This window comes from Chrysemys picta, chromosome 12 (genome assembly GCF_011386835.1).
Source record: "Chrysemys picta bellii isolate R12L10 chromosome 12, ASM1138683v2, whole genome shotgun sequence".
Taxonomy (NCBI): domain Eukaryota; kingdom Metazoa; phylum Chordata; order Testudines; family Emydidae; genus Chrysemys; species Chrysemys picta.
The window spans coordinates 9,893,824-9,913,614 of record NC_088802.1 but is presented as its reverse complement, the minus strand read 5'-3'; the positions used below and the strand labels follow the sequence as shown (position 1 = coordinate 9,913,614).

Genomic DNA, 19,791 nt, shown 5'->3' with positions numbered 1-19,791 from the left:
GGCTGGGGATGAGGGGTTTGGGGTGTGGGAGGGGCTCAGGGCTAGGGCAGAGGGTTGGGGTGCGGGGGGGTGAGGGCTCTGTCTGGGGCTGGGGATGAGGGGTTTGGGGCGTGGGAGGGGCTCAGGGCTAGGGCACAGGGTTGGGGTGCGGGGGGGTGAGGGCTCTGGCTGGGGTGTGGGCTCTGGGGTGGGGCAGGGCTGAGGATGAGTTTGGGGTGCAGGCAGGCTGCCCCAGGGCTGGGGCCAGAGAGGAGGACTCCCCCAGCCCTCTGCCCCCTGGCAGCAGTGAGCTCCGGGGGAAGGACCCCCATCTTCCCCCCTGCAGCACACTCACCTCACACCACTGTCACTGCACGTGCTCCTAGGGCCCCTCAGGTCCAGGAAGCCCCCTCACCTCCCCTGTGGTGGGTGTCGGGGGGGGGCTACCATCACGTGTGGCCTCCTCCCCTGCCGCTGCCCCTCACCGTAGCCTCACTGGGGGTGGGGGATGGGGCTGCCCCTTGCCCAGCGTGGGGCAGGAGAGGTGACTGGGGGCAGCGGGGGCCCCTGTGCTGGTGAAGGGACCCGCCAGAAAACAGAAGGGTCCGAGGCAGAAGGGCAGGGGCAGGGCAGCCTGCCCTGCCGCTCATGGTGGGGGGCACTAGGACCCTGCGGCAACGCAGAGTCAGCATGGAGCTTGGAGCTGCAGGGGAGAGGCAGGGACGCTCGGGGGCCCAGGGGAGGCACGTGGGGGCAGCAAGTGGGGGCCGAGGGACACTCGGGGGGGGGGGCGGCAGGTGGGGCCAGGGGAGAGACCTGGCCCCAAACATTGGTGGATCTGGGCCCCGGGCCCTGAATATTGCTGGAGCGTGGGCACCAAGGGCTCATATAACTCACCGCCCCATGACAAAATCTTAGCCTTACACGTAGACGCTCAGGGACAGTTTACGCTAGGAAACCTGGCAGAGGTCACAGAGATGCGCTGGCTAATCCCGACCACACCTCCTAGCATAGACAGACGCTCGAAGGCAAAGGTGGGATCTCCAGGCCTCCCACAAAGGGTCCCGTGGTTATCAGTCCCTCTCAGTGGCGCTGTCTGAATGCAGAGGGGACAGGGAGAAGGGGCAGAGGGGATGAGTGAGGAGAGGCAGCACGTCTCTACCCCTGTGCTCTCCCTTGCCTCTTATCCCATCATCCCCAAACACTCAATACCCCAGCACCCAGCTCCCCCTGCTTCCCAGCTCCACCAGCCCCAACCGTTCAACGCCAGGTGTCCTCCCCAGAACCCAGCGCTGAACTTGATCAGTTAGGACAAACTGCAAAGAATGGGGCAGACAATCCCCCAAGCTGGTGGATATTCCAATACTTAGATTCACCAAGCCAGCAACAAAACACCTTCTATGCCCATCTTACTGGTTACCCAGAAGCCAAAACACAGTTCTATTAAAGCACAGGTAGTCAAGTCTATTTTGGTCAAGGTCAAAATTTCTTTGTCAAGGTATAGACAAGGTCCAGAGAAAATTATAATAAAAAACCCAACAGCAATGATGATAATAGATAAATAAAAAAATTTCAGGGCTCCATTCAAAAGCATCTGGCTGTCAGATTTGGCCCCCGCACTGCCTGCCTTAAAGCAACCCAGCCTTGGGCTCCCTCCCAGACAGCCCCGTTAAATATAATGAGGATTACTGAAAATCTTGTTCATCATCTAAAAAGTTCTACCAATCCCAAAGGATTGGATACATTACCCAAGAACTTAATGAATACTTCGGTTCTTACCCAAATACACGCTTACAGCCAATTCTTATTAACTAAAGTCAAATTTATTAAAAGCAGAAAAGAGAGAGTATTGGTTAAAAGATCATTATACATACAGACATTAATAGAGTGCTTAGGTCAGTTTCACCGCAGAGATGGTGCTTTAGAATTGAATTGAGGAGTCCTTTTTAGAATCATTTAATCAGGTTCTAGTCTAATGTCCAAATGTTCGATATCAGGGCAGTCCAGAGGAGACTGGAGATCTCAGTCTTACGACTCAAACTCCCCCCGAATAAAACGTAAGAAGATCTGAGAGAAAAGGATCAGGTCCCAAGAGTTTTTAATACAGATTTTTGCAGCCTCTCGGTGAACAATAGGCTTTTGAAGTAACCTTGTATTTCCTAAACATCACCGGCAATTAACGACATGGATTAACATAAGGTGATTATCCAGTAAGGAGTTCATAGACTGTTTCCCACAAACTTTAAAGAGACACGCAGACAATGACATTATTACACCCAAGTTTTATCTAAATGTTAATATTTCTGTTTGATCTCCAAATTAAGAGAATACAGCCCTAGAGAGGAACCGTTTGGTTACATTGTTAACCTCTAACAAGATATAGGTAAACAAAGACGACTTCCTCCAATTCTTTAGGAATACAAGTTTACATTTCAAAGCTGAAGCCTATACAACATGGAATGGCCCTAAATACCATTTACACACTTATGAAGCATGTCTCTAAAGGTTGAATCTGGATCAATTAGCCTGCAAGTTGCTTCCCCCTTTCTGGCCATGGGTCACAGAAGTTTAGATGCTGTGTGGAGTCTCCCATGTTTAATGAGGTGTGATCTCTGTGTGAAACTTCCCATAGTCCAAGCACTTATGGGGTCTCTCTCCTGTATGGATTCTCTGATGTTTAACAAGGCCTGACTGCCACCTGAAACTTTCCCCACAGTCCAAGCACTTATGGGGTCTCTCTCCTGTATGGATTCTCTGATGTATAACAAGGCCTGACTGCCACCTGAAACTTTTCCCACAGTCCAAGCACTTATGGGGTCTCTCTCCTGTATGGATTCTCTGATGTATAACAAGGTCTGACTGCCACCTGAAACTTTTTCCACAGTCCAAGCACTTATGGGGTCTCTCTCCTGTATGGATTCTCTGATGTTTAATAAGGCCTGACTGCCACCTGAAACTTTTCCCACAGTCCAAGCACTTATGGGGTCTTTCTCCTGTATGGATTGCCTGATGTGTTATAAGGACTGACTTCCAACGGAAACTTTTCCCACAGTTCAAGCACTTATGGGGTCTCTCTCCTGTATGGATTGTCTGATGTGAAACAAGAGCAGATCTCTCTATGAAACTTTTCCCACAGTCCAAGCACTTATGGGATTTCTCTCCCGTGTGGATTCTCCCATGTTTAACAAGGACTGATTTCTGTGTGAAACTTTTCCCACAGTCTAAGCACTTATGGGGTTTCTCTCCTGTGTGGATTCTCTGATGTATTATAAGGACTGACTTCCAACGGAAACCATTCCCGCAGTTGAGGCATTTATAAGGTCTCTCTCCTGTATGGATTGTCTGATGTGAAAGAAGAGCAGATCTCTCTATGAAACTTTTCCCACAGTCCAAGCACTTATGGGGTTTCTCTCCCGTGTGGTTTCTCCCATGTTTAATGAGGTCTGATCGCTCTATAAAACTTTTCCCACAGTCCAAGCACTTATGGGGTCTCTCTCCTGTGTGGATTCTCTGATGCCTCGTAAGGAACGATCTGTGTCTGAAACTTTTCCCACAGTCTAAGCACTTATGCGGTCTCTCTCCTGTGTGGATTGCCTCATGTTTAACAAGGCCTGATCTCCGTTTGAAACTTTTCCCACAGTTCAAGCATTTATGGGATTTCTCTCCTGTATGGATTGTCTGATGTGAAACAAGAGTGGATCTCTGTATGAAACTTTTCCCACAGTCTAAGCACTTATAGGGTTTCTCTCCTGTGTGGATTCTCTGGTGTGAATCAAGAACTGATCTGTATCTGAAACTTTTCCCACAGTCTAAGCACTTATGGGGTCTCTCTCCGGTGTGGATTGCCTGATGTTTAACAAGGCCTGATCTCCGTTTGAAACTTTTCCCACAGTTCAAGCATTTATGGGGTCTCTCTCCTGTATGGATTGTCTGATGTGAAACAAGAGTAGATCTCTGTATGAAACTTTTCCCACAGTCTAAGCACTTATAGGGTTTCTCTCCTGTGTGGATTCTCTGATGTGAATCAAGAACTGATCTGTATCTGAAACTTTTCCCACACGCCAAGCACTTATGGGATCTCTCTCCTGTGTGGCCTCTCTGATGTGTAACAAGGCCTGATCTCCGTGTGAAACTTTTCCCACAGTTCAAGCACTTATGTGGTTTCTCTCCTGTGTGGATTCTCTGATGTGTCACAAGGTGTGATCTCAGAATGAATCCTTTCCCACTTTCGAAGCACTGATAGAGTTTCTCTTCATTGAGATTTGTCTGCTGGGCTGTGGGATCCTTGTGTCCTCCCCCACATATAATAGATTTATCCACTTCCCCAGGAACTTCCTCATGATGATTCCCCTCCTTGTTCTCACTCCCTCGCTCAGCGCCTGCTGGGAGAGAGACAATCCAGACATGAGAGTCATTGTGCTGGGGAGAAAGAGGAATAGCATAGAAGGAAAACCGAACACACTAAATTTGTGAAGAATCAGCAACTGGATTTTGCCTCCACATCCCACCCAAACACTCACAGGGAAGGAAAGTTGGGAAGGAAACTCCTGCAGCTAACAGGATGCCTGGAAAGCCGTAAGCGATATCTGCTGACTACAGTGCTGCCCTGGCTGAGATGAGGAAGAACTGAGGGCCCTTGCTCACACCACTTTTTGGGGATTCTCAACTTTTTCCTTCATTCACCAAATGGTTTCTCTGTCAGTCCTCACCTGTGTGGGTGCCTCTCGGGATCTCTCTTTCCTCACAGGCCTGGAGATCGGGTACCCATGGCTCTTCCCCTTGTTCCAGGCGGGAGATCAGCTCAGGTTTGGGAATGGGAAATCCTGCGCAGGGGGTGAAATTAGACCAGATCAGGGTGCATGGAGGATTAAGAGAGTGTCTGTCACAAAGGACATTCCATGTCCCGGTGCTGTGCTGGAGGAATGTGGAATCCAAGAGGACGGGAACAGAGTCACTGAGTCCCCTTGGAAGAGGCAGACATTTGGGAAGGTGAGGGGAATTGTTACGCCCTCAATAGGAGTTTGCAGGGTCTGTGCACTCTGGGGGCCTTGCTGACAAACACACAGCTCTAGAGTTAAACCCCTGCCTCTTTCTAAACCTGCAGAGCCCAGAGCCCTCCCCATGGCTGGAGCTAGTCCCAAGGAGGGAGGTGAACAGAGATGCTGTGTGTGAATGAGGAATAATACAAACAGAACAATGCATGACTTCTGCTCCACTGAACGGTGGGGGTGGGTGGGAATGGTTTAGCACGTCCATTAGCTTTTGACACTGCGATCCAATTGGAGAGGGTACATAGATGCAAGTCTCTCTCACACTGCAACTGTGGATTATGGGACAAGTTCTTCTCTAATCTAACTGTCCAGGGAAGAACATAACCCAGGGATTTCTCCCCCACATCTCCCTCGGGGTGGGCGGGGGAGGGTACACTTCCCTGGGATTTCCCCAACAGCCCCTTTCTCCCCCAGTTTTGTGAACTGGTTACATGCAGTGTTGCCAATGTAGTGATTGTTTGGAAAACTGACTTGAAATTGAAACATTAATACACACTTTAAAAGCATATACAGTGTATGATAAAATACATGTATCTGAAAAGTATAATCGATGTGAAAAGTATGAACATAGACTAGCTTCCTTATACAGCTGTTGTTTTTGATGACAATGTCAGTGCTTTCATTTCGGTGATGTTGGCCAACCGAATAATTTCACATTATGATTTGTAAGCAAAGTTTAAATGAGCTGTCCCTGACAGCTAGTGATGGGCTGGGGCTGGGGGAAAGGTTTCAGGACCAGATTGGATTTCCATTCACACCTAATCTACCTAGGTATCCAGCAAACAGAGCTGTGTTGCCCAAGTGATAGATTTTGGCTGGGGTTGGGTTACCCCCTGTGCATTCAAGTGATTTGTAATGAAATTGTGTTATGCTTATTGTATGAGGACAGGGCAGTAGAACTGTACTTAGCCTGTGCTGTATTTAGCACTACTGCGCTCCCCGCCCCCCCCGCACCCGCAGTCCTTGTCCCAAAACTCTTTCCCTTGTGCCTCCATGTCACCTCCAACCCACTTTCCCCAACATCCGGGTTCTTATCGCCACCAGCTGCCTCCAACACCTGTATCTTCACCACCCAGCCCTGCAAACTACGACCCTTACCCACTGCACTCAACCCCCTCACCAGGCATTTTAGCCAGCCTGAAGTGCAGCCCTCATTGCACAGCACTCCAGACAGGAAGGCTGAGTATGATAACAGGACATACGCAAATCTGTGATTGAATCGTTCCCCACCCCAACCCCTTGCCCTATTTCCCAAGCAGTTGTGTTTCTTTTCAATACATGAATTTTCTTTTAAATAACTGGATTTTTTGGCTTTGAAAACATGCTTTATTATTGCATTGAGTAAAAGATACCTTAGCCCAGGAAAGCAACAGGCTCTGCAAGTCAGTGTAGCAAGCACAGATTCCTACTAACATTGGAACCACTGCACTTCACTCCCGTGCAGGGCACCAAACATTACTGGTGGCTTTCAGCCTCAAATTGCTCCCTCAAGGCATCCTTAATCCTTGCAGCCCCACGTTGGGACCCTCTAATAGCCCTGCTCTCTGGCTGTTCAAATTGCGCCTGCAGGTATTGAACTTCCGAGGTCCATGTCCGAGTGAATCTTTCACCCTTCCCTTCACAAATGTTATGGAGGGCACAGCACGCGGATATAACTGCAGGGATGTTGTCATCGGCCAGGTCCAGCTTCCCATACAGAGATCGCCAGCGGCCCTTTAAACGGCCAAAAGCACACTGCACAGTCATTCTGCACCAACTCAGCCTGTTGTTGAACCGTTCCTTGCTGCTGTCAAGGCTTCCTGTGTAGGGTTTCATGAGCCACGGCATTAAAGTGTAAGCAGGGTTTCCAAGGATCACAATGGGCATTTTGACTTCCCCTACGGTGGTCGTCCGCTCTGGGAAAAAAGTCCCAGTTTGCAGCTTCCTTAACAGGCCAGCGTTTCGAAAGATGTGTGCATCATGCACCTTTCCGGGCCAGCCTGTGTTAATGTCAATGAAACGCCCACGGTGATCCACAAGCGCCTGGAGAACCATAGAGAAATACCCCTTCGATTAACGTACTCGGATCCTAGGTGGGGTGGTCTCAGAATAGGAAAATGCGTCCCATCTATCGCCCCTCTGCAATTAGGGAAACCCATTTGTGCAAAGCCAGCCACAATGTCATGCATGTTACCCAGAGTCATGGTTCTTCTGAGCAGGATGCGATTAATGGCCCTGCAAACTTGCATCGACATGATTCCAACAGTCGACTTTCCCACTCCAAACTGGTTAGCGACCAATCGGTAGCTGTCTGGAGTTGCCAGCTTCCAGATTGCAATAGCCACCCGGTTCTCCACCGGCAGGGCAGCTCTCAATCTCGTGTCCTTGCGCCACAGGGTGGGGGCGAGCTCCACACACAGTCCCATGAAAGTGGCTTTTCTCATCCGAAAGTTCTGCAGCCACTGCTCGTCATCCCAGACTTCCATGACGATGTGATCCCACCACTCGGTGCTTGTTTCCTGAGCCCAAAAGCGGTGTTCCACGGTGCTGAGCATGTCTGTGAATGCCACAAGCAATCTTGTGTCATATCCGTTACACGAGTCGACATCATCGTTGGACTCCTCACTGTCAGTTTGTAGCTTAAGGAGTAACTTGACTGCCAAACGTGACGTGCTGGCGAGACCCATCAGCATATTCCTCAGCGTTTCAGGATCCATTCCCACAGACCGAAAGGGAAGACAGAGCGCGCAGTACAAAAAACGTTGAAAGATGGTGACAAATGTGGATGGAAGCACAGGGATTGCTGGGATGCGAAGCGATGCATCACGGGGCATTGGAACAGGACTCAGAATGCCCCACACTCCCCTCCCCCTTCCCACAACTGAGTAGCTAGACGCATGAGGTGCAACAGTGAAAGACTCAACAGTTGAAAAAGTGAAGAACTCTCTCACCACATTCAAAAAAGTTGCATACATGGCTGATGAAGGCACCGATGCAAATGGGCATCAAGTATTAAGTCATTGTTTACGTTATCTTGATGTCAGGGGTAGGCCAGTAGATGCATTTCTAGATGTTCAAGTTATAGAAGACACATCGGCTGCATCTGTGACAACCCACATCTTAGAAGAGTTAAATGCTTGTCAACTGGACCCCAAACAGATGGCTGCTTGCGCATTTGATGGAGCTGCAAACTTCTCTGGAAGACATGGTGGAGTAGAAGCTTTGCTTAGAGAAAAGTGTAACCCTAATCTCTCCTATACACACTGCAGAGGCCATCTACTCCAACTAGCACTAGTATGAGCTGCAGACTCTTCAAAAGACATTTAAAAAGCTATAAATTTAATGTCTTCATTATATTCTTTTTTCAGCAAGAGTCCAAAAAGACTGAATATCTTGGAAAATATAAAAGATACACTTGGGCTGAAGTTCAAATTAGTCCAACCTGGGAAAACCCGCTGGCTTTCTCCTTGGCTGTTGTCTTAAAATTACTCCAGCCGTTATTACTGGCTTTGGAAAGTATCTACCAAGCTGGGATGGATCTACGTAGTGAGTAGGGTTACCATATTTCCACAAACAAAAAAGAGGACACTGGGGGGGGGGGGGAAAGCCCCGCCCTAGCCCCGCCCCATCCACTCCCTCCCACTTCCCACCCCCTGACTGCTCCCCTCAGAACCCCAACCCCCCCTGCTTCTTGTCCCCTGACTGTCCCCTGCTGAGAACCCCCTACCCTAACTGCCCCCCCCCAGGACCCTACCTGTCCCCTGACTGCCCTGACCCTTATCCACTCGCATGGGTGGCAGGGTTGTAGAAATTTTGGTGGTGCCCAGAACCCCCCACCCCACCTGCCTAAGGCTCTGGGAGGGGGGTTGGGTGGGGGGAGGAGGTCTGGGGTGCAGGTCCTGGGATAGAGTTTGGGTGCTGGGTGCAGGCTCCGGGCTGGGGCAGGGGGTGGGTGTGCAGGAGGGGGTGAGGGGTGCAGGCTCTGGGATGGAGTTTGGGGGTGAGAGGCGGTGCAAAGGGAGGGGGTGCAGGCTTTAGGAGGAAGTTTGAGGGCAGGAGGGGGTGTGTGGGAAGAGGGAGGGGGATTGGGAGGGAGTTTGGGGATAGGAGGGGATGCAGGGGTGAGGGCTGTGGGTCTGGGGATGAGGGGTTCATGATGCAGGAGGGGGCTCAGGGATGGAGCAGAGGATTAGGGTGTGTGGGGATGAAGGCTGGGGGGTTTGGGGTGTTGGAGAGGCTCAGGGCTAGGGTGGAAGGGCAGGGTAAGGGCAGCCTGTCTTCCCATTAGTGGATGGGGGCACTAGGACCCAGGGGCAGCAGACAGCAGTTGTCTGCATGTACTGCCAGAGCCAGCAGGCAGACAGGAATGGGGGACCCACCGAGGGGGGGATGCACGGAGGGGGGGTGGCAGGTGGAGGCTGGGGACCCATCCAACACTCCCCCACTCCCTGACTGCCCCCCCACTCCTCTTACCATTCTGGCTCCACGTGGGTCGGTTTGTGTGTTACAGAGGACTACAGAGAGAGGGAGGGGGGAGCAGGGGAGGGCTCTGGCTGCTGGAGGCCAATGGGAGTGGGTCAATCGGCCTAGCCGCCCAATCAGCAGCCACACTCTGCATGGAAGGGAGGGAGGAAGGCGAGGGAGAAAAAAACCCCGGACATTTTAACCTTGTTACCAATTCTTCCCGGACGGCTATTTAGAGACGCAAAAGCCGGACATGTCCGGGGAAATACGGACGGATGGTAACCCTAGTAGTGAGGCTGGTGGATTGCTTTTGCTACTACGTTCAGAGAAGACTATGGCCATTCGCTCTCTTGTAAGTCTACTGTTGAAACCACTTGGGTCATTACACAATGCCATCCAGGCATCTGCTACAACAGTAGTAGATCTTTGTCCAGCAATAGAAGCTATATGTGGATCAATCCGAGAGCGATCCGTTGAAAAAGTACTGGAAGAAGCAAAGACTTCAGTCCAGAAGTTGACTAATGAAGGCATTTATATTGAATCCTTAAGTGAAGAGGACAAGAAGTGTTTAAGACAACTGAAAAAATACACAGACTTGATTCTTAAAAATCTACAACAGCGACTTCTAGATTCTACGTAGCTTTTACAGATCCCTGTCCTATAAAACAATGGTCTCCAAAGTGGGGCGCGTAAGAGGATCCTTGGGGGTGCGCGGCACGAGGACCTTCGTCCGAGCAGCTTTTTTTTTTTTTTGCACTTCGGCAAAAATGGTAGAGCCGGCGCGGCAGGGGGTGCATGCTCAACGTTTTTTTACTGATAGGGGTGCGCGATCAAAAAAGTTTGGCGACCACTGCTATAAAACACCGACAGATGAGTTGAGTGAGGCACTACCAGCAATGGGGCTGCCACGTGCTCAGGACAGAATAGAGAATTTGAACACAGAGTGGAATATTATACAACAAATGAATAAAGATTTGACTTCAACTTCTTTTTTATCATCGCTAGTGGCTCGACCCGATCTTTATGCTATGTTTCCTGGGATGAAAGAAGGAGGAATTCATCTCTTGCTACTCCCAGTCACAACAGCTGCAGCTGAACGTTCTTTTTCATCACTGAATAGAATTTTGTGTTCTGAAAGACGTCGCCTTCTGTCTGATCATGTGAATGAACTAATGAGCATATCAATTGAAGGAATGGAAGTACCGGACACACGAGAAGCCACCGAAGATGAACACATTGCATTCAAGAAGTTCATTAACAGAGTTGTGCAAAATTATAACAAGAAACCAAGAAGGATGTAGATACAGTGCTTCACAGAAGGCTTGAGTAGCCAACTTTAATTTGTGATGATTGTAAAACACGAATTAAACCTAATAAAATGGTCATGAAACATTGTTCAGTTTTAACTATGGTGCCATACAGCCCACCTTCACCCTCACGGTCTCACCCCTCATTGGCCCTGGACTCCTCACCCCCCGTAAATCCGAACACTCCCCCTAATTTCAATTCCTGGGGAAAACACTGACGTAACCAGAGTCAGAAATGCAGGCCCTACACTTTCTAATAATTGAGGGGACAGGAATCGCTTACCCAACGAGGTCACTGTCTTGTAATTCTCCTGCATTACGTCCCTGTAGAGGGCTCTCTGAGCGGGGTCCAGCAGAGCCCCCTGCCCTTGGGTGAAATACACAGCCACCTCCTCGAAGGTCACCGGCATCTGAAACACGAAGAGTCCCCAACTCAGCACCTGCTGCCCCAGCCACAATCCCGCTAGTTACAGGGAAAGGAAGCAGGGGAAAAAAAAGCAGCTCTGGGAGGACCAGAGAAGCAGAATCCTTTCCCCACCCTGCAGCAGCCACGTGGCTTCAGGGGGTGGGGAGAAGGTGAGAGCTCCTTGTCCGTGCCCCTCCCAGCAGATGGAGCAGGGCAGGGTCTTCTTATTTACCACACACCTGCCAGCCACAGGCTGATATGGGAAGCCAAGCTCTGAGCTGGAGACAGGGACAGGAATCCCAACAGCTTCCCCTCGTATTTCACAGCAGCCTCTGGCCAGTGGGTTCAGGCTTCAGCACTGGGAGCCTGGAAAATGTTCCAAGCCCTGTTTCATAAACGGGGAAAGTCCCCCCCCTGCCAATGGGCCTATTCAGAAAATCAGCAGGTTTATCACACCCCGTTTCCTCCCTGATGCTCCCTCCAGCCGCCCAGCAGCTCCCTGAAAATCCCCTACCTGAGCTGGCTCCATCACAGCCATTTCCCTTCTCCGTCTCCTGGAAGACGGGACGATCTGGAGCGAAATCTGGATGTGATTCTTCAGCCTGTCGGGGCGAGAGGGGTGGTTACAGAAGGGACTGGAGTCCATTTCCCACCCCCATTCCCTCCCCCGGCTCTTCAGACCCTCCCAGTAACAGCATCTCCGTACACACCAGGCAGGGTCGTTTGGAAACCGAAGACTTTATGCTTCCATCCCACGCCACTGTCAAGTTTTAGCAAATTAGGACAAGTCAGCAAATAAGAACAACCTTAGGTATGAGTAACTGCTACTGGTGACAATTTGCTACCTCTGTACAGTACCAGAAGACCGGAAAGGTGAAAAGTAGCACATTTCTACAGATAGTTTCACACACCGTCTGGTGTAAGAAACTGCTCTATGTAGGAATTAGCTACATCCGAGAGCAGTTTCTAGCAAAGTAGGACTTCTCTGCTACATGTAGCAAATTCCTACAGATAGCAGTTTCTCATACTACACCTGCCCCAGCCCTTTGCCCCAAGTCTCTCTCCTCACCTGCGGGCTCCAGTTCAGGAGCTGGTGTCCGCAGAGCCCGGGGCTGCCCCAGGGGCAGGTTCCAGGCACCGGAGAAAGTCCCCACCCGAGCTGGGCACCGAGGGGCTTTAACAAAGGTCTCTCCTCTGCTGGGTAAGAAGCAGCTTCTCAGTTTGGGTTCCCAGGTCAAAATGGAGGAGGCAGCAGCTTCTGGTCCACGGAGCTCAACTCCAGAGCTGTATCCTGAGCAGAGAGAGACACACACCCGCCTCCTCCTCAGCAATAACCGGAGCCTTCTGGTGGTAACACCTGATGAATGAGCTGCCCTGGACTCCCCCGGCAGCCCCCAGGGACGGGCAGGCAGAGGCTGATCCCATTGGCCCATCCGCATTCCCCCCCCTGCCAGAGCCAGCAGTCAGGGCCGGATTAACTTTTTGTGCCCCCCCCCCCGGGGGAATGATTGTAAAAGACAGGAGATCAACACAGAAATTGAGCACATGGCTGCAGGGCTTTTATTAACAACAGCTACACGAAGTGGTTTGGTTGAGTAAGTTACTCACATTAATGCTGGCTATGTAACTACAAATTACTTAGCTGAAGCAAGACTAGTGTGAAGAATGATGCTGTAAATAAAATGCAAACATGTCAATTAATCGAGAGACGTCTATAGAATTTACCATCTCAGATTCAATGGATAACAGAGTAAGACGGTTAAGCCTTTCTTGAACCATTGTCGCACGTAAAGCACTTTTTATCCTTTTTTCAAACGTGAAAAAGACCTTTCACCACTGCAGTTCGAGACTGGTAGTGTCAGGTAAATGTCCAGTGCAACAAAGACATTTGGAAAGACCGGTTGCAAACTACGCATGGTCATTACGGTCAGCATTTGCAGTGGCTGCCAGAAAAGCCGGGGGAAACGGGGGAGAAGGGGCAAGCAATCATTTTTAAAAGGGAGAGGGCTAAGCCTTAAGCGGTGGGAAGCAAGTAGTGGGTGGGCTGGGGAGTGGGGAGGAGCTAGTGGGCAGGGCCATGTCTGCTGTACTGCCCAGGTAGGTTGGAGACTGTGGGGGTCAGCTGACCCAGTATCCCCAGCCCAAGTGACCTGATAGCCAGTAGTGGATTTAGAGTTAGTGAGGGAGGGGGCTCAGGGTTGGGGATGTGGCGTGCTTACCTGGGCAGCTCCTGTTTGGTGTGAGGGGTGCAGGAGCTCCCATTTGGTGCTCAGGGTGGGGGTGGGAATGTGGGGAGGGGTGCAGGAGTCAGGGCATGGGGAAGCTGGGTATGTGTGGGGGTGCAGGAGTCAGGGCATGGGGAGGCTGGGTATGTGTGGGGGTGCAGGAGTCAGGGCATGGGGAAGCTGGGTATGTGTGGGGTGCAGGAGTCAGGGCATGGGGAAGCTGGGTATGTGTGGGGGTGCAGGAGTCAGGGCATGGGGAGGCTGGGTATGTGTGGGGGTGCAGGAGTCAGGGCATGGGGGGCTGGGTATGTGTGAGGGTGCAGGAGTCAGGGCATGGGGAGGCTGGGTATGTGTGGGGGTGCAGGAGTCAGGGCATGGGGAGGCTGGGTATGTGTGGGGGTGCAGGAGTCAGGGCATGGGGAGGCTGGGTATGTGTGGGGGTGCAGGAGTCAGGGCATGGGGGGCTGGGTATGTGAGGGGGTGCAGGAGTCAGGGCATGGGGAAGCTGGGTATGTGTGGGGTGCAGGAGTCAGGGCATGGGGAGGCTGGGTATGTGTGGGGGTGCAGGAGTCAGGGCATGGGGGGCTGGGTATGTGAGGGGGTGCAGGAGTCAGGGCATGGGGAAGCTGGGTATGTGTGGGGGTGCAGGAGTCAGGGCATGGGGGGCTGGGTATGTGAGGGGGTGCAGGAGTCAGGGCATGGGGGGCTGGGTATGTGTGGGGGTGCAGGAGTCAGGGCATGGGGGGCTGGGTATGTGTGGGGGTGCAGGAGTCAGGGCATGGGGAAGCTGGGTATGTGTGGGGTGCAGGAGTCAGGGCATGGGGGGCTGGGTATGTGTGGGGGTGCAGGAGTCAGGGCATGGGGAGGCTGGGTATGTGTGGGGGTGCAGGAGTCAGGGCATGGGGGGCTGGGTATGTGAGGGGGTGCAGGAGTCAGGGCATGGGGAGGCTGGGTATGTGTGGGGGTGCAGGAGTCAGGGCATGGGGGGCTGGGTATGTGAGGGGGTGCAGGAGTCAGGGCATGGGGGGCTGGGTATGTGTGGGGTGCAGGAGTCAGGGCATGGGGAGGCTGGGTATGTGTGGGGGTGCAGGAGTCAGGGCATGGGGGGCTGGGTATGTGTGAGGGTGCAGGAGTCAGGGCAGGGGGCTGGGTGTGTGGGCTCAGGTCGTGGGGTACTCACAGCAGGGGGCTGGAGGCATAGGTGCTGACTTTTGGTTTTGCTGGTGGGTGCCCTCCCTAGGCCCCACCCCCACTCTGCTCCCCCCCCCACCCACTGCTCGCTCCTCTCCGCCCCCTCCTCCGAGCACCTCTGCCAGTTTGGGGGGAGGCTATTTTCAGCATATTTATACACAGCGAAAAAAGGTGGGTGAGGTAATATCTGTTATTGGACCAGCTTCCGTTGCTGAGAGAGACACGCTTTGGAACTTTCACTGAACTCTTCTTCAGGAAGAAGAAACTGTGACAGCTTCAAAGCGTGTCTCTCTCTCTCTCTCACCAACAAAAGTTGCTCCAATAAAAGCTATGACCTCACTCACCTTTTGTCGCTCTAATTTCCTGGGAACAACAGGGCTACACCAACACAGCATACAAAAATGCAAGATTCACATGAACAGCCCGGAGTGACCACCATCCCACCAGGACACTATTTTCAGGATTCATCTTAGCATAAGGTCATCATCCCACCATGGAAGTAGCACCACCAGCACAATGAGATAAATACAGCCACACGTGCAACGCCAAAAATTCACAGGACACGTCTGCTGGGATCCACGCAGCAGGACAGTCGTGTCAGTTTAGTTCTCAGTTTAGTGGGGAGACACTCAGGGACTGAGTCCAAGGGTTCAGCTAAACACAAGGGCACCTGCAAATAACAGCAGGATCGACACTGGCCCAAGAGGAGGAGTTGCACGTCAAGGCACTAATCCCCAATCCCAGTGCAAGGCAATATGGGATCCAGCCACCGGGTCTTTAGTGCCAGAATTTGTACTCCCAGGGGAGTGGGATGGAATTATAGAAGTTACAGGGGGAAAAGCCCTCTGTGATCATCCTGGCTCAGTCCATCTCCCTGCCAATGCAGGGCTGATCTTACTGTATGTTTTGTCTAGTCTCCTTTTAAAAGTCCCAAGCCTTGGAGTTTCCAGCTGTGACATTCTATACCAGGGGTCGTCAGACTGGGGGTCATGACCCCTCAGGGGGTCACGAGGTTATTACTTGGGCGGTCACAAGCTGTCAACCTCCACCCCAAATGCCTCCAGCATTTATAATGGTGTTAAATATATATATGTGTTTTTAATTTATAAGGGGGGGGGGTCACACTCAGAGGCTTGATGTGTGAAAGGGGCCACCAGTACAAAAGTTTGAGAGCGACTGCTCTATACCTCGGGGGAGCAGCGTGCTGTGCACTGCAAGCCCCATCTTCATCATTTGTATATATTCTTTATATTGCATATAAAGCCTGCCATGTAACGTCGCCTGGGACAGGTTACCATTTGCTGAAACCCAGTGTTCTCTCAAAATATGTATATTATTAAAGTGTAGAAAGTGATGAGATTGTGCTGTATGGTGGGAATGAAATATGCTGCAAATCTGGGAGTAGCCCAGAAGGCAACTCCCCAGAAACAAGAAGGCACTTGACCAAATGGCTGGGTGGATGTTAAACAACCATCACCAGCCACTGTGCGGCAAGTGAATGACAATTAGCAATTCAATGCCCATCACCAGAGAATTACTCAACCCCCGGGACTCAACAATGCCTCCCCCCCCTCCCCCTGCAACATGATCACTAGCCCTTCCCTTGGGAGACAATTCCATCCACACCCCAAGGCACAGATTGCACTGCTAGGACAGTTTCCCCGATGGCCTCAGTTTCCCTTTCCTACCCCCCCACCCCATCCCATCCCAATTCCCCACTGCCTCTTCCCTTCCACCTCCCTAAGAGGCAGTCACCCAGATGCCAGGGAGGGGGACCAAGCGCACTACATGGACATGTAAAAAGCAACAGAGGGTCCAGTGGCACCTTTGAGACTAACAGAAGTATTGGGAGCATAAGCTTTCGTGGGTAAGAACCTCATTTCTTCAGATGCAAGTATCCTGGGACAGGTTACTTACCCACGAAAGCTTATGCTCCCAATACTTCTGTTAGTCTTAAAGGTGCCACAGGACCCTCTGTTGCTTTTTACAGTTTCAGACTAACACGGCTACCCCTCTGATACTTGACTACATGGACATGGCCACTGTCTCTGAGAGGCAGGCGTCCCTGCCTGGGCAGGGAGGGCAAGCAGGGGAGACCTGGAGATGCCCCCCCCCTCGTCCACCATGCCCATCCTGGTCCAGCTGCCCAGCAGGGGCTGGTACTCTCAGTCTCTCTGTGCTGCGGGGGTGCAGGGGATGTTTTTGGAGATGCCTCCGGCTAAGCCCCCTGCCAAATGCAGAGAGCTGGGTGGCAGCTGGTGCCCCCCACCATGCAGACGGCCACCCCGCCAGCAGCCAGGTGCCAGCTCTCAGTACAGCCCCCTGGGAAGGGGTTTCAATCCCCTGCCAGCCACCCTCACCCCAAGACCCCCTTTGAAATACACTCACCCTGCACTAGCACCACAGAAAGCAGCCTGCTGCCCAGGAGAAGGAGGTGGGGCTGCACCTGTGGGGTCGCTCAGCCCCTGCTCCAGGAGCAGAGTTCCCCTCGCTGATTGGCTGATGGCCAAAAATCACCGAAATGGCACTGCCCACGACACTGGCCACACTGATCAGCAACTCAGAGCCGGAAAAACGTCCTTGATTGGTGGCTCTGCAATGATTCCCCGCCCCACCAAACAGTTGATGGCTCCTGGGCCCCCACGGCACCATTCCCCCCCCCTTCCCCAAGGCCCGGCCCCGCCTCTCCTGCTCCCAGGAGCGGTTAGCTTGCTGGATCTCAGCCCTTCCCCCTCCCCTCCCTCCTGCTGCTGGGTCGCAGTGACTCCGGTCTGACACCGATGTGGCTAAGATCTGAATCCTGCATGAAAATCAGACCAGGGCCCTGGGCAGCTCCGAACACTCAAGATTCAGAGCCCCCAAATCATGAGTCTGTCATGAAAAACAAACCAACCAAATAATACATTGGGAGTGGGGGGGTTGCCTGTGGATATTTGCTTTGTAGTAAGAAAAAGCCGGACCAGGGTAAGGCCTTTGAGGTGACCAGCAAGTGGGACTCCAGCAACCACTTTCTCCCCGCGGGCAACTTCACCGGATTCACCGACTGGCAGTTCGTACACCGCGCCCGACTGAATTGCGTCCCTCTCAATGGAGCCGTCCGCCACGGGAACCGGGACAAGCGCTGCAGGAAGTGCAGGTAGGTAGGGTGACCAGATAGCAAATGTAAAAAATCGGGACAGGGGGTGGGGGGTAATAGGCGCCTATACAAGAAAAAGACCCAAAAATCGGGACTGTCCCTATAAAATCAGGACATCTGGTCACCCAGACTTCTGAGCGGTGAGGGGTTAGATCCCTGCCCAGCCACCCCCCAATACTTGTTTGACCAGTTCAGGAAAAAAATTCCCAGATGGCTGCTGGGAGGGGCAGCCCCTTCCCCTCTCCTACCCCATGGGGCGGGGGAGCTGCCTTGTGTCTCTCCCTTCTCCACCCAGCCGGTCTCCTCTTGCTCTCACATTCTCCCTCCAGCCTCCCCTCCCCACACACCCTTTCCCTCGCACTGATCCCCCCCCCACACATCTTCCCTCTATTCCAGACTCGTTCCCCTCAGCCCCATAATCCCCCCCCCATTCCCCTGCATGGCCCCATCCTCCCTTCAGTGCACCCACTGCCCCCTTCCTGCTCCTGGATCCCCTTTAACCTGCCTCCTGCCCCCTCACACATCCCTGTTCGACCCTCGAGCCCCCTTATTTACCCCCCCCGCCCTGCAGCCCCCTCCCGGCTGCCCCCACGTGTCGCTGTCCCAGCCCCAGCAATGCCCGGGCTGGCTCCCCCCGCCCCGCACACACCGGGAGCTGGCGGCAGCTTTCCCGGGCCCAGGGCGGGAATCGCAGCCAGCTCCGCTGGGAGCAGCCTGGGGCCAAACCTCCCCCTGCAGCCCGGGGGTGCCCGGGGGGTGGGGGCGGGTCTCTCTCACCTTCCCTCCGAGCGGGGCCCCCCTGGGAGCCAGAATCACCGCGGCGGCTGCGAGTCACTTCCTGCTGCCGGGGACTGACCCCCAACGATCCTCCCACCCAGCTGCTCCTGGGTCTTAGCGATAAACCCATCGCGCTGCAGCCCCCTGCCCCCTGCGGGCCCCACCTCCCCTGGGCTCGGCCAGCTTCTCCCAGTCCTATGTAGACCTCCTGCATAGAAGCCAGAGGATCAATGGGGGGACAGAAGGGAGACGTGCAGACCCCGGGGAGGGGGGAGAGGGGGGTTTCTAGGGAGACTCGGGTTGTTGCAGAGACTCCAGGGGTGACAGGAGCCGGGACACTCTGTGTGTGATTCGCTCTGGTAACAGGCTGGCCCAGGGAGCAGTTGGGCAGAGCTGGTCTCTTCTCTCCACACCACACTCACTGGCTACCAGCCCTGGGCCGGAGCTCCCAGCTCTGCTTCCCTCGCTCGGGTCATGGAGCTATCAGAGGTTTGCCACTGGGTTCCTCTGGTTGCCTGTAGGTCCAGATGAACCCACCCCTGGGCTCTATTTAAATCCCATGTCTTCCCCCTCCCTGGGATCCCCTCTGCCCATGTCCCAGCTGGCTCCCCCGCGTGGGCACTGACCTCAGCTCCCCATCGGGCACCTGGATGTCAGCAGAAAAGCTCCCCATTGCTCTGGGTCAGGGACTGGAGCTCTGCCCACTCAGGATTGTCCCCTATTTCCCCCTCATCATTTTCCGATTTTCACCAAAATCATCCACCTTCCCCTGATGGCCGCCTAGAAAAATTCCCTGAAATGTTGGAATTGATCAGATGCAGCCGTCAAAACAGACCAGTGCCACCGAGTTAAGTGCAGGGCCTCATTTTGCTAGGCCAAAAAGAAATCAAGATATTAGATAGCACTCTTAGGCCATGGCTACTGATGCAGCCGCGCCACTGTAAGCTCTCTAGTGCAGGGGTTCTCACAACAAATGTTTTGGTGGCCTCACAGCATGGCCCCCAACTCCTGCTGGTGGCCACTCTGACAATTTGGTCTAAAATACTTAATTAACTTTAGGAATAACAAATAAATATGCACATATCCATGCCCAAATCGTAATTTATTTATGTAGGGGTTTTTTCATACTCAACACTCGACCCAATACTCGCAGGATAATTCCTGTCTCTTTCTGGCTCTGGTGCAGCAAGTTCACAGGTCTCAACCTCAGTTGCCTGGCTCTGAGGCGCAAACCCAGACGTTTCCCAGCTCTGTTCCCCACCCATCTCCCACTCCT

At 52.8% G+C, this 19,791-nt stretch overlaps 2 protein-coding genes across 6 annotated transcripts in view; one reads left to right on the top strand and one right to left on the bottom strand.

Annotated features, from left to right (window-relative positions):
• LOC101948742 (zinc finger protein RFP-like) overlaps positions 1 to 19,791 on the top strand; it is a 1,201,957-nt gene that overhangs the window by 1,105,532 nt on the left and 76,634 nt on the right. The gene's annotated exons all lie outside the window — the stretch shown is intronic.
• Positions 1,784 to 18,974, bottom strand: LOC101949898 (zinc finger protein 585A-like). 5 transcript variants are annotated; one of them, XM_065564506.1, is made up of 6 exons: positions 18,516 to 18,974; positions 12,256 to 12,477; positions 11,701 to 11,788; positions 11,064 to 11,190; positions 4,689 to 4,802; positions 1,784 to 4,398 (listed from the first exon to the last, which is right to left on the bottom strand). In XM_065564506.1, exons 3-6 carry the CDS (start codon positions 11,722 to 11,724, stop codon positions 4,391 to 4,393), a joined length of 273 nt encoding a protein of 90 aa, XP_065420578.1. In that variant the 5' UTR covers positions 11,725 to 11,788; positions 12,256 to 12,477; positions 18,516 to 18,974; the 3' UTR covers positions 1,784 to 4,390. The 5 variants fall into 5 exon arrangements, with proteins under 5 accessions (XP_065420578.1, XP_065420577.1, XP_065420574.1 ...); XM_065564505.1 differs by lacking the exon at positions 18,516 to 18,974 and adding an exon at positions 16,991 to 17,264; XM_065564502.1 differs by lacking the exon at positions 18,516 to 18,974 and adding an exon at positions 16,991 to 17,251 and having other exon boundaries at positions 1,784 to 4,361.